The sequence below is a fragment of the Candoia aspera genome, chromosome 2 (assembly GCF_035149785.1).
Source record: "Candoia aspera isolate rCanAsp1 chromosome 2, rCanAsp1.hap2, whole genome shotgun sequence".
Lineage (NCBI taxonomy): Eukaryota > Metazoa > Chordata > Lepidosauria > Squamata > Boidae > Candoia > Candoia aspera.
This window is the reverse complement of record NC_086154.1, coordinates 125,205,253-125,230,394: the sequence shown is the minus strand read 5'-3', so window position 1 is coordinate 125,230,394 and position 25,142 is coordinate 125,205,253. Positions and strand designations below refer to the sequence as shown.

At 43.3% G+C, this 25,142-nt stretch overlaps 1 protein-coding gene across 1 annotated transcript in view; it reads left to right on the top strand.

Annotated features, from left to right (window-relative positions):
• The window catches only part of KMT2D (lysine methyltransferase 2D), an 82,799-nt gene extending 59,719 nt beyond the window's left edge, over window positions 1–23,080 (top strand). Inside the window, exons 41-55 of the mRNA XM_063293532.1 lie at window positions 918–1,061; window positions 4,101–4,265; window positions 5,466–5,622; window positions 6,381–6,462; window positions 6,943–7,118; window positions 9,722–9,849; window positions 10,921–11,047; window positions 11,164–11,288; window positions 11,895–13,038; window positions 15,069–15,205; window positions 16,487–16,617; window positions 17,654–17,939; window positions 18,712–18,785; window positions 19,682–19,790; window positions 21,701–23,080. Coding sequence (XP_063149602.1) covers window positions 918–1,061; window positions 4,101–4,265; window positions 5,466–5,622; window positions 6,381–6,462; window positions 6,943–7,118; window positions 9,722–9,849; window positions 10,921–11,047; window positions 11,164–11,288; window positions 11,895–13,038; window positions 15,069–15,205; window positions 16,487–16,617; window positions 17,654–17,939; window positions 18,712–18,785; window positions 19,682–19,790; window positions 21,701–21,793 — 3,078 coding nt within the window. The 3' untranslated portion in view covers window positions 21,794–23,080. The remainder of the gene's footprint in view (window positions 1–917; window positions 1,062–4,100; window positions 4,266–5,465; window positions 5,623–6,380; window positions 6,463–6,942; window positions 7,119–9,721; window positions 9,850–10,920; window positions 11,048–11,163; window positions 11,289–11,894; window positions 13,039–15,068; window positions 15,206–16,486; window positions 16,618–17,653; window positions 17,940–18,711; window positions 18,786–19,681; window positions 19,791–21,700) is intronic.
• The last annotated feature ends 2,062 nt before the right edge of the window (window positions 23,081–25,142 follow it).

Genomic DNA, 25,142 nt, shown 5'->3' with positions numbered 1-25,142 from the left:
AGGCCCGTCCCACCTACCCAATGGCAGAGAAGGCAAAGAAGGTGCTTTTCCCCCATGGAATGGATTTTACTAAGAATCTATTCAAAAAGCATAGCAGACCTTTTTGGCTAAGAAATCCTTTATAAAGAAGAGCGACATGACATGGTGCCATCCTTAATTTTTGGGCATTGGTTCTCTGCCACTGGCTAGACTGGGCCGCCCTTTTATTATTAAATGGTTAGCAGCCACAGTAGGTGGAGCAATGACATCGCTAAAAGGGGCTGGGGTCAGAATGTCCAGAAGCCCACCCCCCAAAAAAAATAACCCAGAAGGAAGTTTCTTGATTGATTGCTTTTGAAATTCAGTAGTGTGATTTCTGCAAATTCTAGGTGGTCACGTGAGGCTGTAGGTTGCCGCCTCCTGCCTTTTTTCACAGGCTTCAAAGAACATTGCCTTTCATTCTGGTCTTGAAGTAACATGTTTCTGTCCCCATAATGTGAAAGAAAAGGGCTTTCTGCCTTTCACTTGCTAACCATTTTACATTGGGATGAGGCGTCTAAAATAGGGAGATATCTCCCTTCCCCATTTTTTAAAAAAGTTACCTTGCCTGAACGTGGTTGAATGTGTAGATTCTCTAGTAAACCAGCAAACAGAGGAGCGGTTCAGCCTCACCATCTGCAGTGTTCTGATTCTGGACGCATGAGGAAGCAACATTTAGAACACCTCCCCTTCACCTGCAGTGTAAAATAGTGCCGCCTGTAATTCTGTCCCTCCTGCTCAGGCTTCTTGGTGTTTTTGCTTGTGACTGACCTGGCCCGACTGAGGTGAGGAGGGTGGAGTGGGTGAGCTTTGATAGCTCCATGAAGTAACACTCCTGGGAACTCGAGGAAGTTTGCCGGGGAGAAAAACGGACTTCCTCCTGCCTCTCTCCTCTCCAGGATGCACTCTCAGCAAAAAAACCTCCCCCACCAAAGCCAAAGCGATCCCAGAAAGCTGGGGAGCGACTTGTCAATTCCCGCAAGAAACTGCGCAAGGAGGATGGAGTGAAGTCCAATGAAGCCCTAATGAAACAGCTAAAGCAGGTACAACACATTTGGACTTTCGGCTGAAAGGCTGAGTCAAAATTGAGTGTGTGTGTGTGCTGTGTGAAAAAGACCATGACAGCCCTAACCAGATAAATAGGGCTTTGTTTTTCTGACAGTAGTCACATGGTTTTTTTCCTGCTACTATTTGTGATGTCAAATATTAATATCTGAATACACTGAATATACATTGACTTGTTAATATTATATACACAGAGCAGTTAAAGGTACATTAATTAATACAGTAATTAGTAGTCAGCACACTGCCTTTTGACAATTTCTGAATTGTCTCCTGATGAAATTTGGAAAACAATTCTAAGACAGATTCTATATGAATTTATAACAGGATTTCCCATCCTATTAGTCCTGGGAACAAATTACTATTTTAATTTGGGAATTGTGTTTTCTCCTGTTTTCTTTCTACTCCACTGCATGTAGTGGGGCTATCCTAAACTCAAGCATGCCCCAATTTTTCCTCATGTTTTTAATTTATTTTAAGAATCTAACAAAACATGTTGATTTTTTTCTGTCTTTTCATTTGGGGTTGATTTTTGATTGGTCAGTGTTTGATTTTGAAAAAAATATATATATTGGACCAATACAGTTGAAGTCATTTTACAAATCAGTTTGTTTTTCATTGCAAACTCATAAAATTACATCTCCAAAAATCTGAAGCCATTTTCCCTTATTAATTCACCCTTAATAAACAAAGTAACCAGGTAGCTCAATAAGTTGCACTAGAGTAGAGCGTGCAGCTTTTGCTGAGTGTCAGCTTAACATGTCTTTCGGCATAATGGGGGCTGTACACACTTCACTGTCATGGTTTTAGGCCACAGACCTGAAAACTTAGATCTGATTTTAGGAATGATCCCCTACTTTTTGTAATTCATCTTTTGAATGTGAGATGCTAATGATGATACATTACCATTTCCTTTCAAAGACATTAGATTGGAATCTCATAATACATTTAGCAATTGTCATCAGTTACCACAGATGCAGCCCCGGAATCAATACTATTTTTAATTTGTAATCCATATCTCTAGTTAGCATATTATCTATACTTAGGTAGTCAACATGAAAGATGGGGGAGGAATTCAGAAGAGGAAAACCATTTTTTTTTAAGATATGGGAGGTATTTACTATGCCCAACTAATAAAGAGTGTATTTTTCCCATTAGCTAGCATAATTGTATTTGGATTATTTTTTTCCTAACCATAACTGATGGCTGCAAAGAAATAATAGTATCTGTCCACACCCAAGTGGCTTCCTTATCCAGGTAAACCTTGCTTAACGGCTGCCCTGTTTAGTGACCATTCAAAGTTATGATGGTGCTGAAAAAGTAACTTTAGGACCAGTCCTTGCATTTATGACCAGTGCAGCATTCCTGCAGTCACGTGATTGCCATTTGCATGCTTCACAACGGGCGTCCAACGAGCAGAGTCAATGGAGAAGCCAGCAGTGAAATTGCAAATCATGGTCATCTGATGTCTCACTTAGCGACCCGCAGTGACTCACTTAAGGACTGAATGGGAAGTGACTTAAGTCCACCATGGTCACATGATGTTTTCTTAGCGACTGCATCACTTAGTGATGGAATTGCTGGTCCCAGTTGTGGTCACTAAGCAAGGACTACCTGTAGATGGAAACTTTTCTTAAAGAATACTTGGTGTTTGGATGCTTCCTGGTTAAACTATGGTAATTTAATGTTTTAAAAGCAAATGCGTATATGCGTCAACAATATTATATTATACACGAATGTTCATTTTAAATGCTCGTTAAAATCCTCATGTGTTATTGAATGGGTAGCATGTAAGGCATATGAAAAAGAAAAGGGCATTACAAGAAGAGAAATTAAACAGGAAGTTAAAGCTTTTGTTCCCTCCATTTGTTGTTCATTTCTCCCCAGATTTTTACAAGGAATTACAGAATGCTAAGCATAAATTGCTTTTTGCTAGAGTAGGCTATGCACAAACGTGTCTACAGCAAAGGTATTGAAAATCAGATTATTTTCTTACAGAATAATATAAGGCAGAGGTAGATAAATTGCTTCCTACATGTGTAAACTTTTATTACAGAGTGTTTGAATCTGATGTTCCAGTTTCTTTTAATGAAGCTTATATTACTGTAATTTCTAAATCAGAAAAATACCATAAATGTTGGGCTAATTGTAGAATCAGACTAGTATGTGGGATTCTTTCTAATTAATTCCAAAAGTAGTCGTCGACATCGTCATCATCATCATCCTGTTCAACCAGGATTTATTTGTCATAGACAAGGATTTGATAATTCTGTGCGTCATATTTACAGCCCTTTTGATTTTAAAAAAATCAATACGCATTTTTCATTCCTCCCAGATTTTCTTTTCATGCAGATTTCTTATTGCAGCTCACAATTTTATATTTTTGAAAAGTATAGGTGAAAACAATTGGTGTTATATCTCAACCTTTTTTATAGGAGAGTGTTCTGCAACAGGGTGTTCTCCTTTTCTGCCTGCTTTGTGCTTAGAATCTGGAGGGTGTGTGATTTTGGTAGAGTGTGGATACATGCTAGCAAGTGATACAGTTGTTCCCAGATGACATGTTGGTGTTCATTTTATGAATCTTGAATCTTCTATATCTAAATAAAATAATGGATAGGTTTGGAATCCTTTCTGGGTATAATATCAGGAATTCAGAGACAGCACAAACAAGTCCTAATTCAGCTGCACAAGCATACACTGTCTTAGAGAAAGACCTGAGCTGTTTGGACTAATCTAATGTAGCTTCTTGTTGCCTTCAGCAAAATCTCACCAGACCTGGATAGTATGGATACAAAGAAATGTCTTTTCAGAAATCATGCGGGAGCTACGCGACCTCAGGATTTTTCCCATTAAAGTAATGGGGGAATAAGCCTAGATAGGAGCCCACTAGATCTCCGGGCCCCGTGAAATCATACGGTTCCCTTTCACAAGTATTTACACCAGAGGATCCCTCTAACACAGTCGGCAGGATGTGTCAGCATATGAAGAAACATTTGTTTGATTCGGTTCTTTCACCTTAGGAACTCTCCTTGCTGCCTCTGATGGAACCAGTTATCACAGCCAATTTCAATCTCTTTCCCCCCTTTGGAAGCAGCCCAATCAATGGCAAGAGCCAGCTGAAAGGCTCATTTGGTAATGCCGCCTTGGACAGCATTCCGGATTACTACTCACAGCTGCTCACCAAAGTAAGGCCAGCCCTGTGGCAGTTTCTATTTTTCTTTTCAATTAGCTGAATACAAAAAAACAAAGAAAAGGAAAACACAATTATAAAAAAGGGGGGGGAAAGCTGGGGGAAAAAAAAGAAAACCACTCCTATATTTACAGACACGCATTTATCAATAAATTGAAACCATGATCCATGCTACTTAAATATGATACGGAGACAGAACAAATAAAAAACTATATGATAAAATGGATGCAAAATTTCAAAGAAGCAATAACAGTGGGTCAGTGGGAAGAATTATGAGGAAAAAAAATCAATAAACTTTACACCAAGGGAAAATTGGTACAATTAGTGGTGTTTCCTATGTGCTGGAGCAGCTGGCTGAGTCCTGCCCAATATTTTTTTTTTTAAATTAATTAATTAATTTAGTTTATACATGCACAATCAACAAAACAATCTTTAATCTTAAGGAAAACGTTTTGTTTTTTTTAAATTAAAAGTACAAACTAAAACTACAAACCAGTTTTGCCTAATAGTGATGAACACTCAATATGTGTTTGATATGCCGGGTGACCCAAGATTCTCCCTATTTGTCAGTAAAGGAGAATTGGTAGCCCTTCAGATGTGCTGCGCTGAAGTCACTCGGATCCTTTGTCATTGGCCATAGGGGATGAAGTTCCTGAGAGTTCAGTTCTTTCATAAACTTCAGATGTGATCTTGGGAAGGCCAGAGAGGAGAAAGGAATGGTATTTGTGTTGTGCCGTGCTTGAATAAAGAACTAAAGGCTTGCACGTGTTTCCAGTCAGGGGTAAATATAAAATCCGGCTCAGTAATTGTTTAACAGAAAAATATTTTTTTTAAAGGGAGGGATGTAGATTGGTAGACCAGGCCTCCAGAGAAGAGTTGTTGGCAAATCTCCATGGTCACAATGATCACTCCTAAATCCTGGGTAATCTTTAAGCCTTGAATTTCAGCTGGCTGTGTGCACCTGCAAACCTGACAGTTTTTTTAAAAAAAATCATGATTTAAAATGTGTTCATTTCTTCGCATTACTTACAAGCTGCCCCATGACAATTTTGGAGTGGCTCAACCAGTAAAAGAACCGATGGAAATGCAGAATGTGAGGGGGTAGTCTATCAGATATCTGCGGCTTTGGAAATGAAGGGGGGAAAAAACAAGCGGGGGACTGTGGTGGGAGTTGATTCCTCTGTTCTCTGCCTAGAACAACTTGAGCAACCCTCCAACACCACCTTCCTCACTGCCCCCCACACCCCCACCCTCTGTGCAGCAGAAGCTGGTGAATGGCGTTCTGTCTTCTGAGGAGCTGACCGGGCAGTCCAAAGAGCCAGACCTACCCCATGAGCCTGAAGGGCAGAAGGGTGAGAGCTATTGCTGAGTATGGGTGTCACTGTCACGTTCTGAAATGTTCAGGGAGGCCCTTGAATGCTGTAGCATGATGGATATTCAGCATGGGCTCTGTTCCATATCTGGGTGGGAGATCACCAGGAGCTTCTGATTTTAATCTTTATATTGGGGAGAAGAGATAATTAAATGAATTGGTTCAGTAAAAGGTGCTGTGATTCAAAAGGGTTTATCTTGGCAGCAAACTGCATTGTAAGCAAAACAGCAAACATTAAGACAACGTTGGCAGGTATGGAGAAGGCAGAGACCAAGGGCTTTGACAAGATGACTGGAAATGATTTTCTACATGTTGAGCCCTGAAAAATGCCAAATCAAGAGCATTTATAAATTGCTGTTATGATTTCTTCAGAAACATTTTAGCCCCATCTTCTGAGGATCCTTCACTTTTTTTGTTTACATTTTATAAGAAATGTAAAAGCAAAATGTAAAAAAATGATAAACAGTGGACAACAGAAAATGATTGCAGCTTTCTGAAACATAAATGGTGGTTTATCTCTTCCTGGTTATAGAATGGCATTCAGCAAGGTACTACCACAGGCCTTCTTCTTGCTTGCCATTTATCTCTTCTTTGCCAAGGATTGGGGGAATAAATAGAAAAAAGGCTCCTGGTGTAAGAGCAGAACCAGGCTGTGAATTTTCATGCTGTAGGCACGGTTAATGGCACTTCTGGGGCATCCTAATATTTGATCCTTTCTTTCTTATTCCATGTTTTCAGATGCTCTCCCTGTGGAAGTGAAAAGCTTAGATCTCCTTGCAGCTCTGCCTACCCCACCACACAACCAGACTGAGGACGTCAGGTGAGAAAAGAAGTCTGACTGAGCAGGAACACAAAAGACAAATTGGAAAAGACAAGCTGTTTAGCTGACATCCCAAATCTCCTCCGACCTGGTTCCTTCCAGATGTGTTGATCATTAATTCACACAATTCCCAACTAGTGTTACAAAGTCCGTACATCTGGAGGGTATGAAATTAGGGACAATTGCTTTAGTTTATAGGAAGCAAATGAGACCTAGTGTGTAATTTTTTGAACTTGGAAAATGTAAAGCTTCTTTTTGGGGGCTTTAGCCTTTGTCTGGGTGAAGTTGGAGCCCCTTGCTAATTTACCACAGTTCACCCAATTCCCTATCAGTAGGTCTGTATCTACATTTTGCCCAGCCCTGACCTTGGGAATGGCAAGTTAAGCTGGTATTCCCCAGCACTCCCATACTGTCCCTAAATCACTTACACAAAAACTAGGTAGGAGCAGAAGCTTCCTAAATTCTCCAATATCTCTGCAGGATGGAGAGTGATGAGGAAAGTGACTCCCCTGATACCATTGTCCCAGCATCATCCCCAGAGAGTGTCTTGGGAGAAGAGATACCACGCTTTCCATTGCTGGTTGGAGCCAAGTCTGAAGTGGAGGAGTGCCCCATGTCCCCTGTCATACCCATAATTCCAAAGGCCAGCATCCCAGGTTTGTGAAAAGTAGAGACTTGTATGGAAGGTAACTTATTGAGCATGAGCTAGGATAATCTTTAAACTTTGTTGCATCTGCATTTCCCAGAGGAGAAGTTCTCTATAATCCAGACTGTTTTGATCTAAAAAAGATTCTAAACGTTATACACCTGAGCAATGAGAACAATATACCAATGTTTATAACTATCATAATAAATAGTTGCATTGTAAACATTATAAATGTAACAATAACAATACCAGTTTGGCATTAGACATAAACTCTAAAGACCTCTCAAAAGAGCCAGGCCTTCAGAAGGCTAAGAGAGTGGGAGCCACCTGGGCGGGGGGTGGGGGGACACACAATTCTAGAAGAGAGGGGCTTCTGTGACTCTTCCTGTGATGTCTCATTATAGATGAAGACCTTCAGCAGGCATTAAGTGGCTGCTCAGATGGACAGGCAGAATCTCGCTGGGAAAAAAGCCAATTTGGACTAGTGGTTAAGGCACCAGGCTAGGATCCAGGAGACTGAGAGTTCCAGTCCCACCTTAGGCATGAAAGCCAGCTGGTGACCTTGGGCCAGTCACTCTCTCTCAGCCCAACTCACCTCACAGGGCTGTTGTTGTGGGGAAAATGGGAGGAGGAAGGAGTATTAGGTATGTTTGCCGCCTTGAGTTATTTATAAAATAATAAAGGTGGGATAAGACATAAAAAAAAATAGTCTTGCAGACAGCTAGGCCCTTGTGCTTCCTCCATCCAAGTACCACCACAAATTATCCATGAAAGTAATCAGTGTAGTTTCACCCAGGCCTGAATCCTGACTGCCATGGGTTCAGATAATGTTTTTTCCAGAGCTCTTCAAAAGGAGAGGTGGAGATAGGATGATAGTTGAACAATAGAAAAAGACCCAGGCAGGTCTCTTAAGGACAAGATGGACAAATGCTTTTTTCAAGGCCATTGGCACCTCCCTGTCTTGCATAGATGCTTTGAATGTAGCCTGGGTCCAGATCCCTGTTCCTTTTCTGATCATTTTAATCAGCCAGGAGGGGCAGGTATCAAGTCCACAAGTGGTGGACAAAGAACCTTGTCCGCTTCCTTCAGATCTACAGATTCTAAAACCTCCCAGTTAGCATCACAAGATGTCACCTCTTGGATCCTGTCCAGCTGGCTTCTAATTTGGGGCAAATATGAGCATTTTATCTGCAAAATGGTGAGCCAGACAATTGCAAGTAACACTCAGTCGATTTTCTGGGCTATCCCTTCCAGTTAGGGAGCTGGTCAATCTGAAGAGTGCAGCTGGCTGATACTCCATGGATGCAATAATGGTGGCGACATAGTTCTATTTCGCCACCCTTTTTGCCACAGAGTAGGTTTGATATTTTGCTCATGCCAACATCTAGTCATAGTTGCTCCTCATCTTCCACCAGCATTGCTCTAGGCATCTTTTCATTTCCTCTTGTACCTCAGAGAACCAAGAAATCACCAGGATGAGCAAGTGGGAAGAGGCTGCTCAAGAGCAATCCTATCTAATGCTCTGCCCACCTCTGTATTCTAGAGGTTAGCGAAGTGTTCAACATTGCTGCACCCTAGGTTCCTGGGGAAGTCCCCAATCACTGTCTGAAAATATTGTGGATCCATCAGATGCCTGGGCAGTTTGTTCTCCCTACAGAGGCTGGTGGCTCCAGATAACCCCATAGTCACAAGGAAGTTATTTGTCCAGGATAAGGGACTAATGGAAATATCCCCCAGTACCACTTCATGTTTTATCTGCTCTAAGATAAATGCTAGCCCTAATGGTGGATAGCAATGTGGGTAGAACCAACAGTAACCTAGGGTGTGCCCACAGCTGTTAAGTAACCATGAACACTGGAGCCACCTCCAGCTTCAAGGAGGGGAGGGAAAATTGCCCAGAGCTGTGAATCCACAGCTACCCTCACAATGAGATCAAAACATCTTGGAGAATATGCTTAGCTGCGAGTATGGTACTATGGCCGCATCTCCAGCTTGTACTCTGGTCCAGCCTCACATCCAGCCACTTGTGGAACAGTGCTCCTCGCAGCTGCTGACAGACTATCTGAAACCCAGCCAGGTCTCAGGGACTGGTACGTCTCTCCCTTTGTCATCCAGGTCTTGATGATACATGTCAGATCTGCCCATGGATGAGGTTAGATTTATTGCAGCATCAGACCTGGCTCTGGGGCACCCAGTGATGTGAATGCCCAATTCACATGTTGAGACTGGGGAGCCAGACAAAGGGATTGGCAATAAATTTACAATCCCTCTTCCCTGGAATGGCTTGCACTCCATCTCCTGCCATAGTTCCCCTTGCTCATCCCTACCATTATCTTCCCCTTCATCTCTGACCTTCTGCTCAGCTTAATTTTTAATGTCCCTTCTCACAGTCACACAGGCTGACACTGGACAACCACACCTTCTAGAAAACATTGGCATATTCCCTCTCAACCGTTTGCGTTGGTTGATATACGACTAATTCTTGCAATTCAGGCACGGGATTCCAGACTGGGTGCTGAATTACTCTACCTTTGATAAATGATTTGAATTTCTGGAATAGGATTTGAGCAGCTGCTTCTGACTGTTTTTTTCCCCTTGCTTTGCTTCCTTCAGCTTTCCCAGATTCCAAGCCCTATGGGACTGTAGAGCCAGTGGGGAAGGAGACACCAGGCACTTCCTGGGACAGAGCCAAAGGGAGTGAGGTCTCCGTCATGCTCACTGTATCTGCAGCTGCTGCCAAGGTATGGAGCAAGCACAGAAAGTTGTCTTGAGCCTTAGGAATTATAGTGCAAGGCACTTGAAGGCCACGAGTTGGAAACAGTTGCTGTATAGGTGTCATGAGTAAGGATGGCGAGCAGGGGGCTCCCATCCAGACTGTTAAGCGCATGCGTAGCACTGAGGAATTAGGTAGCCATTCAAAGAGACACAGATCGGGACCGCCTTAACCTTTGGGGTTTATATGGCTGGGTTTTTCCCACGCTTCTTCAGTTTGTTAGGATTCCTGTTATGTACAAGCAATAAAACATTAGAGACCAGTTCCTTATCTCAGCGTGTTTCCTGGCAGTTAGGACATTAGGTGTGATAAAGTCCTCCTGAAGTGACTTACTGCACTAGTTCCTTAACGGTTTCTTTTCCTCCTGAATTTAATGCTGTTAGTGGTGCTGTTGTTTGGGTTGGGTCATGGGGCACAATTCTAAGCTCCACAGCTTAGAGGTCCCCAGATTCAGAGTTATACATGTCTTTTAAGAAATTAACAGCACTCCTTTCTTTCCCTCTACTTCCCTAAAGACATTCTAGATTTGCGCAGGGGGCAATTGCAGCTTTGCTCTGCATTCCTGTTTGTTTTAAAAATTATGAAAAAGGGGAGAAAAAAAGATGCTAGTGCCACTACAGAGTCAGAGAGCGGGAAAGACAGTGTTTGTCTCAGGGCCCTATCAACTGTAGCAGCATCACCAATTTTCCACATTTGGTGGAAATGCATAAAGCCTCTCGTCTTGTTTTGTGCCACAGTCCTTTATACTGAGTTGAATGGTGCCCATCAGCTATTGTGACAGCTTATCCTGAGTGTGAAAATCTCCTATTCTTGCTACTTTTCTGGGACTCATTACTAAACAGCTGTCAAGCACTTGGCAGGTGTTCAGCTTGATGGATCCCCACATTGACAAGTTATTGACTTTCTTCTGTCACGTGACCTGTGCTACGGATACTTTAAACAAAACTTATTTGGTGATTATGATACAGCGAATGGTTTGGGGTTACATTTCTTAAATCTCCTCAAATACTTTCCTGACCATTCCCACCATCTTCTCCAGAATCTGAATGGTGTCATGGTGGCAGTGGCTGAGCTGTTGAGCATGAAGATTCCCAGTTCTTATGAAGTGTTGTTTCCAGAGCGAAGTGTAACCAGTGAACCCAGAAAAGGTGAAACTGATGCACAGAGTGAGTATCCTCGTCAAGATGGCCCCTCAGTAGTACATCTTTTTTGATTTTCCAATCTGTCATTTATTGGTCCCTGTTTCTCCTCTCTCTTCCTTCCTCCATCCCAACCTTCTTAGGCAAAGAGAAGCCAGTAGTTCCAAAGGGCCAAGAAGGTGGACCAGAGTGGCTGAAGCAGTTTGATGCCATGTTGCCTGGTTACAGTCTCAAGAATGAGCTGGACATCTTAACTTTGCTCAAACAGGTGAAGGAGGGGCTGCGGGCTTTTTCCATAAACTTTTCTCCTTTGTCACTGAACAGTTTTGAACCACTTGCAGAAAGTTTATTTGAAGGAAAATAGTTCAAGCCTTTGGCATAATTCCTCTTCCTTTTTCAGACATTATCACCACAAACCATATATTTTGATATGTATTTTGTTCAAGTTAGAAAAAAGATACTGAAAGAAGATAAAGTTACTTTACAATAGGGACACGTCCCCCCCCCATTTCACCCTTTGCACAGGGACCTTACTGAGAGAAGAGGTTGATTACCACAAGTAGCATTTCTAATCTTCCACAGACTTCATTGTTTTCAGGGTGGAACTCCTATTTCCTGTCTGAGGACACGCATGCTCCTCTTTCATGACATTCAGTCAGTTCCCCATGCCAGCCATCTCTGTTTACCCAGCTCTAAAGGAAAAGGGAAATACCAGATTTCTGATGACCAACTGGCTTTGGTATGATGGAATAGTACTTGTATTAGAGCCATATATCTTGTTATGCTGGTAAGATGTCTACTAGCAAACATGCTGGCTGGTAGCCTTAGCTGCCTCTGTTCCTGTTTCAAAGAAGTTTCCTTTTGTCCTCTCTAGGAGAGTCCAGTTCCAGAAAAAGCTGCTCAACACTGCTACATCAACAATGTTGCCAATCTGGATGTCCGGCAGCTCTTGACGCTTCCTGAAGAGCCATCTCCTCCTCTGTCCCCTTTTGCACCCTCTCCACCAAGCCCACCCAAAGCTCCTGAGCCACTCCCTGAGCCTGAAGCACCACCTCCACCTGTGACATCTCCTCCACCATCATCTCCAAAGGAGGAAGCTCCTCAGTCTTCACCGAAAGCCAAGCCTCGCTCCAGGCCCCTGGAAGACAATGAGGAGAGCAAGCCAAGGCTAAAAAAATGGAAAGGGGTGCGATGGAAACGACTACGTTTCCTCATTACCATTCAGAAGGGTGGTACCAAACGTGATGGGGATAGAGAAATTGCGGAGTTCATTGAGCGCTTGGCCACCACGCTTCGGCCTGAGAAAGTGCCACGTGATTTACGGAAGTGCTGCTTTTGCCATGAGGAAGGCGATGGGGCCACAGATGGTCCAGCCCGCCTCCTTAATCTTGACCTGGACTTATGGGTGCATCTCAACTGTGCACTCTGGTCCACGGAGGTTTACGAGACTCAGGGTGGGGCCCTCATTAATGTGGAAGTAGCACTGCACCGGGGCCTGCTCACCAAATGCTCACTTTGCCAGAAGACTGGTGCCACTAACAGCTGCAACCGTATCCGCTGCCCCAATGTCTATCACTTTGCTTGTGCTATCCGTGCCAAGTGTATGTTCTTTAAAGACAAGACGATGCTGTGCCCGCTGCACAAGCTCAAGGGCCCCTGTGACCAGGAGCTCAGCAACTTTACTGTCTTCCGACGGGTTTACATCGAGCGGGATGAGGTCAAGCAGATTGCCAGTATCATCCAGCGCGGGGAGCGCCTCCACATGTTCCGAGTGGGAGGCCTGGTCTTCCATGCCATAGGGCAGCTCTTACCCCACCAAATGGCAGACTTTCACAGTGCCACAGCACTCTATCCTGTGGGCTATGAGGCCACCCGCATCTATTGGAGTTTGCGGACCAACAACCGGCGTTGCTGCTATCGTTGTACCATTTGCGAGAACAATGGCCGGCCAGAGTTTGTGGTTCAAGTGATGGAACATGGTTTGGAGGATTTGGTCTTCACGGATTCCTCGCCACAGGGTAGAGATCAGCTTGGGCTCTAGGCACTGTTTTCATGAGTATGCTGGTTATGAGCTTTTGAGCAGGACCAGAAACTTTCCTCTGACATCCCTAAATGTCTAGAATTCTGCTAGGTTAACTTGAGAAAATGCACTTCCTCTGCCCAGAATTGTGTGAAAAGCACATCATTTGTAGTTCAAATCAGTCTGTTTTCCAATGCACTGATCTTATTTCATATGTTTTGAGAGTAGGAGGAAGACATGCAAAACTCAGCAGAATCCAAGGATGTTCTCTTGGATGCATGTAAAATTATTAAGTGTGCCTTAAAATAGTTGCTGCATTGGAAATCATACTTTTCAGACAACCATTGTCTTCGAAGTAGCTAAGTGGGCCTGTTTTCATGTTTGGAATGAAGGTGGAGAGCAGTATGCTGGCATATATAGGCAGTTCAGGCTGGAGTGACCATTCTTTGTGAAGTTCCCATGGAAGTGACAACCTGTGTCCTTGTTTCTTTGGCCCAGGCCTAAGTATACTGCCCTTCAGTCTTCTGACAAGGGACTGGGGGCATGGCACGTTCCCTGCAGGAACTCTTTTTTTCTGGCTGAGAGCTAACTAGGGCTGAAGCAGTATTTACTGATGTGGGGGCAGTCTTTTCCCCAAGCCTAAACAAACAAACAATCTCCACCCAAATTAAAAGAGAGGGGTAACTAGTGCAAATACTTTCTGTTTCTCTCTCACTCTTTCCTAATTAGGAAGGAGAGTCACCCCCCCTGCTTACTAGAACCAAACATACTATTAGTTGAGAAACACAGTTGTATGTACATATATATCAAAGCACTGTTCTGTTTGGGGGTAAACTTCATTTCCCAGAGAGCAGATTGCCTTAAAATTAAAACAGCTTTCACTCACTTCCAAATTTTTGGTCGTCTTCATGTCCTCTTCCATGTTTGCAGTTAGAATGCACAGTATAAATTATATCAGCATACAGGTAGTCCTCCTCTAGCAGCCACTCACTCGTGCAGCTACCATTCAAAGTTACAACAGTGCTGAACGAGCGGTACTTATGACTGGTCCTCAAAGTTCAGGCCATCCCAGGAACCCTGCAGTCCCGTGATCATGATTTGGGCGCTTGGCAACCAGCTCACACTTTCGACGGTTGCAGCATCCAACGGTCGCGCGATCACATTGGCGACCTTCCCTATCGGCTTCCCACAAGCAAAGTCAATGGGGAAGGGGAAGCCGGCAGGGAAGGTGGCAAGTTGCTCTGGTAAGTTGCTTCCACTCTCCCCCACCCGGCAGCAGCCGGCCCTGCCCCACTCACCCTTGTGCTGCACCTCACCTGTCAGCCACACACACTCTCCCACCCGGCAGCAACCAGCCCCACTGCGCTCACACTTTGCTGGCCACCCACACGTGCTCCCCCCCCCAGCTTCATCAGCCACTTGCCTGCCTGCTGGCTTGCTTGTGAACCACCTGGCTCACTTAGCGACCTGTGATCCTCGCTTAAGGATGGCAACGGGGAGTGTTGGGGTTGCCATCGCCAAGTGATGTGGTCACATGACATCACACTTTACTACTGCATCACTTAGCGATGGAAATTCCAGTCCCAATTACCATTGTTAATCGAAGACTACCTGTACTCTTTATAATACTACATGGAGTTTTAATATTTAGATAATTAGTTGGAAAATGGGTAATAAGGTGGAACAAATTGTTTTGGTGGAGCAAATATATGGTGGATGCCTTTTGGCATGAACATGAGAAAGTCTTATGCTCAAGTCTGCCCTGCCGTCAATCGGTTTTTAGGGAGCCTGGCCACATGGATCCGCTTACCAGTTGTTGAAGGTTGCCATCTTTGTTTTTTGCATATTTATGCATGAATTCCTGAAAACCTGTCTGAGATCATAGAGGACTGTCCTGTGGCCAAGCATTTTGATACATTTGGAGTCTGGTTTCTGATTCCCCCCCCCCAACAGATACGTGCGTGTCTGCCTCAGATGAATGGACATGTCTCATCTTCAATTCTTCCTCGTTTTCCTCTGTTATAACAGCTGTCTGGAACCGCATCATCGAACCAGTGGCTATGATGCGCAAGGAAGCTGACATGCTGCGACTTTTCCCGGAATATCTCAAGGGAGAAGAGCTCTTTGGCTTGACAGTGCATGCTGTTCTACGCATTGCAGAGTCTGTATGTACCAAATACAAGAAATTGGAACTCTGAATCAGGAAGTGCAACTGGTACCATCAGCCCAAATCTTGCCAGGAAATGACCTAATCATAATGGGATTGCTCAACCCTTTTATGTTCCTCTCCCATCTACCAGCTAAACCAGGTTTAAGATGTACCCTTCCTTCTGCATGGGCAGAATGACAAATGGGGGAGTTCCCATGACTGTCACGGAGGCCATAAAATGCCAAGTTAACAATAGTCTCAGCGTGGATATTGAAGCCCCCCAAGACCATTGCCGTCACGTCTAGGATTGCCCCAGCCAGCTTCTCAGAAATACAGCAGTGAGGTGGCGTGGGTAGTGCAGTAACAACATCTGAAACTTACCCCTGCGGTCCGTTGCTAGATACAGGCCCCTCAGATTCTAGACCTAAGGAAAGAGAACAACTAGCCAGATGGACCCCAGTAACTCCTCACCCATGAGCCCTCCAGCCTCCATTGACAGAGAACCCGGTGGTCAAACTGGCTAACATCCCCATTCCAAATCCACCAGTGTGCATGATCATATCTAATTAAACGTACTCAGGTCAGCGTAAAGCACACGCTATCAGCTTAGAATAAATTGTGCATGTTTTCTTGGCTTACAGTAACAAACTGAAGATGACTTATAACTCGGTCCCATCCTCACCCCCTTTTTTAGTGGGGTCCACACCATTAATGTGTCGTCCTGGTAGCATTCTAGTGCTCACTAAGGGGACTTTACGTTACCTGAGAGATACTCTTAGTGTTGTGCCTGGATTCATCCACAGTTCATAGAAAGCTCAGCTAAAAGTCCCAGTCCCAGAAATACAGCACAAAGCATGCTTTCCTTTCCAATTAATATCGATAAACTGGTTGATGAGGCCGGTTCTGGAAGCGAGGGCGCTAAAGTTGCTCATATCTTATTTTTACCACTTGAACTTGGTGCTGCAGGAATGGATTTGCTTTAGCTCAGCGGGCATATCCGAGGGAGTGGCTTATTCTCCATTCATACTGTCTTTTCTGCAGGAACCCTAGCAAGGTTGATAACGCTTTCTCCTTCCTTGTTTTCCCATACTGACAACCCCATGGGGTAGATTAAGCTGACACTGAGTTGCAGGTAGTTACCCGGCGAGCCTCTCTAATTGAGGGTAGACTTGGCTCTGGGTCTTCCGGTGTCTTATTCGGCACCTTGGCCTCTATACTGCTCCAGGAGAAAGGTACTGCTCATGCAGTAGGACTATATTAAGGAGGTGGAAAAAAATATGTCCCCTTCTCTTCCCAGCTGCCTGGTGTAGAGAGCTGCCAGAATTACCTGTTTCGCTATGGACGCCATCCACTCATGGAACTGCCACTCATGATCAATCCCACTGGCTGTGCCCGATCGGAACCCAAAATCCTTACACACTATAAACGGTGAGTGAACAGCATCTACATTGCTCCTTTGTTTGCTGATCTTCAAGGAGAGAATCCATGTTGAGACATCAAGTTGAGAGAGTTGAAACAGGAGAATGTACCAGTGGTAGGCTCCCTGCCTTTGTATGCAGAAAGTTCTGGGACACAGTCATATTTGATATGAAAGACTGTGGCCAGCCATTCGTAATTTGAAACAAGGGAGCTTCCTCTGTTTCTGTGGCTCTGATGTAACGGCACAAGAACTTAGGCAAGAGCAGCCACTGAGAAGCTTGCAAAGCACAGAAAGAATCCAGTATTTCTTACCTTCTCTTCCAAATCTGGAGTACAACTGTATCTGAAATACCATGTTCAGTTCTGGTCACCACCTTTGAAAAGGATATAATACAGCGGTAAAAGAGGACAACCGAAACAATCAGAGGGAACAAACACTTATCAGAAAAAGCTAGAACTTTCGAGACTGTTTAGTTTAGAAAGAGGTGACATGTTGTGTACAAAATCATGCATGACATGGAGGAAAATAATAGGAATAAATGTTTCCTTTCTTGTGGTCACTACACTAATACCAGCAGTCACCCAGTGAAAGTAATTAGGAGATTTAGGGCAGATGAAAGAGAGCATATAGTGCAAAATTAAGTCGTGGAATTCATTGGCACAAGGTGTAGTGAGTGGCCACTAACTTAGATGGTTTGACAAGACTGGATAAATTCATGGTCTTTGAAGATTTATTTCCCAGCTCTATGATACAACATAGGCAGATACTAGATTGTTTTCTCAGATTTGGGAGACAGGTTTTTCTTTTAAACTATATGCCTAGTTCACAGTTTAGAGGTCTTTTTTCCATCTTGAAATGACAAAGAACTTTGTCAATGGTTTTCAGCGATGAGGATCAGAAGAAGCTGGGTACCGCATATCCAACACAGCCCCAATGATAGTTGCATCTCAGAATCTCTGTATTTTATCCTAATACTTCACTACCCTTGCTGATAGGCTTCATATGCATTTCTTTTTCTCCCCTCTCCCCCTATTTATTTTGAAGGCCCCACACTCTGAACAGCACCAGCATGTCCAAAGCTTACCAGAGTACATTCACAGGTGAAACAAACACACCTTATAGCAAGCAGTTTGTGCACTCCAAGTCCTCCCAGTACCGCCGTCTCAAGACAGAATGGAAGAACAATGTGTACCTGGCCCGCTCCCGCATCCAGGGGCTCGGGCTTTATGCTGCCAAGGATCTTGAGAAGCACACAATGGTTATTGAATACATTGGCACCATCATCCGCAACGAGGTTGCTAACAGGCGGGAGAAGATCTACGAGGAGCAGGTAGGAGGTGGAGCAAGGCCTCTCTTCTGGAATATAGTTGTGGTAGGGAAATAGAAACATCCACCTCTAATTACAGGATGGGTGGGTGATGCTAGCTCAGGAAGCAGGAATTTGTGGAGGGCGATACATACTGGTATTCTAGACTAACATTTATAGTGAGAAATGGTGCTTTGGTGCTTGGCAACTGGCTCGCACTTAGGATGGTTGCAGTGTCCTGTGGTCACGTGATCACCATTTGTGACCTTCCCTACCAGCTTCCCACAAGCAAAGTCAAAGGCCTCCCCTGCCCGGCAACAGCTACCCCCAGCCCCACCATGCACTACACCTTAACTGCCTGCTGGCCTGCTTGCAAGCCACATGGGACTCGCTTAATGACCCATGATCTTCACTTAACAGCAGTGGGGAGTGCCAGGATTGCTGTCGCTAAGCGATGCGGTCACATGACACCACACTTAGGGCTGCATCAGTTAGGACGAAAAGTCCCATCCCAATTACCAGCATTAATTCCAGACAACCTGTATATATTTAAACATACATTGATGTTTCTTCAGCCAGTGGATGAATAGATTTCAGTCTAAACATTTTGGTGCTGGATGTGGATCAAGTCAGATCACATTAGAGTTTTTCCAAAGAGGGCAATCTCATGCATGTCCCCCAGCATTCATGCTGCCAAGGTAGTCAATATAAATTCAGCTGAGTTTGATGGTTAGACTGTGGGGCATGAAGGAAACATAAAACACGCTGTGTCATTTCTCTTTTCATGCTTTTCCAGAACCGAGGCATCTACATGTTCCGTATCAATAATGAGCATGTCATTGATGCCACCCTGACAGGTGGCCCTGCCAGGTGAGTGAATTTGTATTTACAAAGTATTTGTTTCCAGAATTCAAGACTATTAGCTCTGTTGATCCATTTACAGGCTTTGTGGATCAGAGGAGGTTGATCTTAAATGGGAAGATTTCTCTTCAGTTCTCAAGCTCTCACTTGAAGTAGAGGAAAAACAACCTATGTAAAATTCATAGGTTTAAATATTCCTGTTTGTGTTTTTCATTACAGGTCAATACTGGTTATTCATTACTGGTCAGAACATTTTTTTCAGGGAGAAAAAGGAATGATAGAGTGTCATAAATACTTCAGGACTGCTGCAGCTAAAAGCTGCACAGCCTGTTGGCCAATTAATTCTTGGGTTCACAATTAATACACAACTGTCAGATTTTGTTCAACAGAAAACCATTATTTCCTTTAAAACTACAAGTTTTTTTTTAAAATAAAATAAGATTGCTCATATTTTTATTAATTGATTTTATTGTATTTTACTCCAGTAAAATCTGGACAGTGTGCAAATGAATTAAAACATATTAGAAAAACAAAATGTAGATGCCAAGATAGAAAGCGTTCAATAAGCAAAGTGATAGTAACAGTAAGAATAATAATAAAAATAAAGGTAATATAAACAATCATCATTAAATTCTGCCCAAGGTGTTTCCTTCAGGACCTAGGGTTCTTAATATACTACATACTTTTTCATAAGTTCTTTGTCCTCATAAACCCTTAGTCCTGTTAATGTTAAGAATAGAAGGCAAGAATCCTGGTACAATTATCGTCATCAAGCACCATTCCAGAGTTTCAAGAACATTCTGAAGAATTCCACACTGAGCTCTTCTGATACTTAATGGAACGGGTTTCCACAGTGAAGGACCCAGTGCCCCCTTATATGATTTTCCTTCTTCTTCCCGTGCAAGGTACATTAATCATTCCTGTGCACCGAATTGTGTGGCTGAGGTGGTGACTTTTGACAAGGAGGACAAGATAATAATAATCTCAAGTCGCCGAATACCTAAAGGAGAGGAGGTAAATATTGGATTATTGTACATACAAATAGCACAAAAATGGGCATACAGATAGTCCTTGACCTATGACCATTTAATCAGTGACCATTCCAAGTTATGATGGTGCTGAATGAATGGTAGTTATGACCAGTCCTTGGAGTTCCAGCCGTACCAACACCCCTGCAGTCACATGAACACGATCTGGGTGCTTGATAACCTGTTCACACTTACGACCGGTTGTCAAGTGCCATACGATTGCCATTTGCAACCTTCCCTGCCAGCTTCTCCAGAAAGTCAGTGGTGAAGCTGTCAGGGAAGGTCACAAGTTGCTGGGTAAGTCTCCTCCACCCTCCCACAGCCCCTCTGCACTTGTGCTGCACCAGCCGCTTGTGCATCCGACCCGCACCACACCCCCGCGCACCCTCCCTGACCCATGCAGCACCTCTTGAGCATCCTCCCCGACCCGCACTATGCCTCTTGCGCACCCCCTCACACCCTTCCTGACCCATGCCAATCACTCACCCTCCCCACACCGTGGGATGCCTCTCACACACCTTTCCCGACCCTCCATTGAACCCCTGCATATCCTCTTGCTCCTTCCCCCACCCAGCAGCAGTCACTTACCTGCCTGCGGGCCTGGGACTTGAAACTTCCAGCTGGCTTCCACACTGACTTTGGTTCTGGGAAGCCGGCAAGAAGTTGCCTCGCCTAATGTCTCTGGGATTCAGTTAATGATGGCAACTGGGACCACAGGGATTGCCGTCGCTAAGTGATGTGGTCGCTTTTTACGATCACTTCCCTTAGCGACAGAAATTCTGGTCCCAATTTCTGTCATAAGTCGAGGGCTACCTGTATTGTGCATAATTTCCCAATCCTTGAAATGTTTGCAAAGAAAATACCTGTCTGATAATAACAGGATACTTTTCATGTTCTAATACTCTTTGAGCTTATTTACTTAGAATGTTTTATTTTTCATCATTTATTGTCAAACTCAAACTAGTACATACAGGCTTCCAATTTATATATTGATAAAATTCTGAACTGCTAAGCTTCAACAAAGTTGCTACGTTATGTTCCCTCAGATTGTGCCTTGGAGAAAGTTTTCCAACTTTCTCCCATAGCACATTGCTTTTAAATAATAGGAGCCATATGTATCCTAAATGAGGGGAGAGGCACACATCAAAAAAAGGTAGAGCTTATTTCACTTTGGTTTTAGTGCTGCACAGTCTCCTAACTTGGCCTGCTTATTCTGGAGGTGGGGATATGAAAATCTTACTTTATGTGTATGCATTCAATCTATTCCTAGTTTGTACCAATTTCTGACAGGTGTATGTATAGAGAGAGTCATGTGAAGAAGTAAGTACACCCCATTGAAATGTTTGACTTTTTCAACATACCAGCAATACCAGGTATTAGAGCCAAGGGTGCACTTACTTTTTCTACAAAAGGCAATGGCATATCTGTTGATTTTTTGTTGAATAAATGATTGCAAAGTCGATTTTTTCATAAGGTTTTTTTTGTTCAATTACATCACCTTTATGTTTATGTATTGTTTGAATGAAGATAACCTATTGATATATCCACAAACGTTAAAAAAGAAGAAACTTTACATGGCGTGTACTTCTTTTCCACATGGCTCTGTATGCATGTTTTTGTTATAGTTCAGGAATAGAAATATGTCCGAGGGAAGGCCGTTTTGCTTTTCTACCATTGCTGGTAGAAAACAGAGTGGATCTACTGTAAGACCTTATGAAACAGAAACAACTCTTAGAGCAGCTTTCCTCATCCTGGCATCCTCTGCAAGGGCTTGGATTTCCCATCCAAACCCCCCCAGGGGGCCAGCCATTGGGGATTGCTGTGTAGAAGTGGTGCCAGAGAAAAGCCTGCATTAAGCCTGAGCCTTCTTATTGTTCCAATGTCCTTCTTCTGCAGCTGACGTATGACTACCAATTTGACTTTGAAGATGATCAGCACAAAATCCCGTGCCATTGTGGAGCCTGGAACTGCAGGAAGTGGATGAACTAGCCCCAAGAGGCTCTTTGACAAGGCAGAGGCCACCCCTGATTTCCTGGCACAAACGGTGCCATGTGCTCGGTGAGAGAGGCTTTTTCTGCCAGCTCTCCCAACCAGCCAGTGTGGCCGAAAGTCACCCAGGGAAAGCATGATTGGACCTTGCCATCCCAACATGCTCGTGGGGTAGCCAGGACTCAGATTTAAAGGGGGCAATGTCAGCCTACCTACCTGCCCCTGTAAGCCAATATTGGTGGAGGTTTATATCAAGTTGGTTCTTTTGGCAGTTGGGTCCAGTTGCCTCCTGCTTCTTGATGAGGCAACCAACTTTTCCCCCAACAAAAGGCAACAGCCGCTAGCAACTCCATCTGGGGTGGGAAACCGATAAACTGGAACTCAGGGTTTTCTTTTTAGTATTTTTCTTTTGTGGCCGAAATGGGGATCCTTCTACCCCTGTGCACCTGTAAATAATGGACTATCAGAAATATACGGGGTGGGGGGAGAGACTGGGGCATTCTGTCTAGCAGAGCTGGGGAAAGAGGGCTGCAGCATGGCTATTGAATCCCCAGGGAAGAATTTGTAGGGTTTTTTTCCCCTTTGTGTGTGCGTGTGTTGGGTGCAAGAAGAATTAAAAAAAAAAACCCTAATCTCTATTGCTTGCTAATCTACCAAGGTAACAAGAGACTTCAAAGAGACTTGTTTTAGCTTGACAATCCACCTTCCAGAGCACCTCCCTCTGGATTTTGTTTAATTTAGGTGTTGGATTTAAAATGTGTGTGAGTGTGGGTGTATATATGTGTGCTTTTTGGAAAAAGTCTGTTTCCTAGAGAAAGCAGGCACTGCCTTGCAGAAATTGGAAACAGAACTCCCCTGTCTCTAGCCCCCCCCCCCCCATCTTCCATGTGCGAGGAGCATCTGCACTTGAACCTACCTCATTTAAAGCATTAGATTTTGGTGTCTTTGTTTTATTTTTCTCTCTCTCTAATGTGAGCCCCTCGCTGTGCTACCCTTCTTTCTAAGCCCTCTTCCCTGAACATGGAGAGCCACAGTTGCCCTGTCACACGTGGGAAACTATTATGAGGTGAGGTGAGAAATGTCTTCTTCTGGACTTGTCCTTTGCCTTTTTTCCTTTTCTCTCCCCAGTCTCCCTGCAACCCCAGGAAGCATTCAGTCTCCTAGGACTCTTTTGAGGCTGAACTGCAGAGCTCTGGGAATCCCCATCCATTAACGGAAGAGCCGAATGCACTGCCAAGTATGAGGTGGTTTGAACATGCCAGTGCATCACCAGGGGAGAGAACTCCAGGTCACCAGAGGCCAACCCCAGCAGAGCTGCTTTGCTGGTAGCCCAGACCCAATAAATTATTTTGCCTGTGGGCAGAAAAGGGAAATGTTCATTGGATTAGGAAGCCAGGGGTTAGGACTGGTGAACTCTGGCATTGTTGGGCAGGGGAGAGCTGGTTCCTAGTTAGACCCATCTCCTCCAATAAAGAGGCAGTTCCCTCTCTAGTCTCCCATGATCAACTTGCTGCTCTGAAGGCTCATGGTATGGATGTGTATGAGTGTGTGCGTGTAATTATGTATGTATATATAAATGGAGGAGATTGAGAGATGTGGGCACATTGCAGAGTTTGGGATTATTTATCTATTTATATAAATAAATAAATATATAAATATATATATATAAATATATATATATATAAATATATATATATATATATATTGTGTATATATTTGAAATAGCATGGGGAGGAATACCCTGCCTGCAGGGTTTTCTGGACTGCTGGGTGGATCTCTGCAGAACCTTTCCCCCCTCCACTGGGCGGGACAGGAACTATGGGAGACAGACACTTGTTTATTTGCAGAACTTTGGGTAGGAAGGGGAAGCGTGTAAAGAGCTTGTTTCTATGCTTCCTCTCTGTGTGTATATACATATATTTTTTCCTTTTTTAAAAAATAAGAAAAAAATCAGTTTATAACCAGTATCTAAAGAGCCATCTGCCCAGCAGCATCTCCCCCCCCACCCACTTACAGGGAAATTCCTTATTAACCGAAGGCAAACTATGGGCATTATACAGGGGAGACAGTCAGACATGTGTTTTCATCCTCTAAAATGTACACATGTTTTCCCTGCTGTTGAATGAAACTTTGGAAGACTGCTGTACCCTTGAACTGAAGTTGGCATGCAAGAGGGGCAAAGGTCGAAGGGTCTTGATGGATAAGGCTCTCTTGACTGACTATGTATAGTTCAGATCTTTTAACGCACAATTGCACCACTTCCCCTCTCCAGTTTTCAAACACACATCCCCCTATGCCCAGAAGTGTGGCTTTAAGACATCTAACAGGCCGCAGTTCACAGATGATCAACAGGACAGTGCAAAGAGAATGTGCATAGTCATAGTCAGAAGAAGGACGGGGGGGGGGATAAAATCAGGGTTAGCATGCAAAAGTGTCTTTTTTTTTTAAACTTGTGGCAAGATGAGAACCATGTTCTTGAGTGAAAAAGCTGCTTCTGCAAAACCGATCTAAGCTATGACGGTTAAAAACAGTGGGAGGTAATGACATTATTAAAAAAAAGTAATTAAAACTGTATATAAGATGACATTTGTGTAGAGAAGGGGGGAATTTTTATCATTTACAAAACCACTGGACATTGTTTTAAAATAAAGGTTTGAGTTAAAGCCAGTATACATTTTTGTCTCTTTGAATTTTGTTTCTGTGTCTTTCCATTAATTTGGAAGGCTGTAAAGATGTAAAAAAAAATAAATTTTAAAGAATTGCTACAAAGGTTTAAAAGCTTGAGAGAGATTTTAAAGATGATAAAATGACTGATTATAATAGATTGTCAAGATTTTTTGGGATGACGGTTAGAGTTTAAGATAATTCTGTAGATTTTAGCTGATGAAGAAAAAGACTATACAATTTTTAATTTTTATATAAACTATAACCTGGTCTTGAAGCTAAAAAATTTTTTAAAGTTCTCTGCCTGTATAACCGCATTTGACGCCTTGTCCCATACATCTGTTTACAGTTGCACATATTATATATATTAAGTTTTAACCCTTTTATGAACCCAAATAATCACTTTTTTAAAAATAAAGTGTGGACTTTGTGAGGAATAATATTTTGTGTTGGGGATTTTATTACTTTGTGTGTGTGAGTTCTGTATAGCAAAGTTATCTTTCATAATGAAAGAACTGAAAACACAATAAGCCTATTCCTTAAAAAGAATAAATAAAGCAAAAGAAACCCCATCCTTGTTCCTGCTATGTTCTGTATTCAGTACAGCTTTGAAATATATTTAATTTGGGTTCAAAGATGAAAAAAAATATTCTCAAGGTTGCTTATCTGAGAAGGCTTTTTAAAG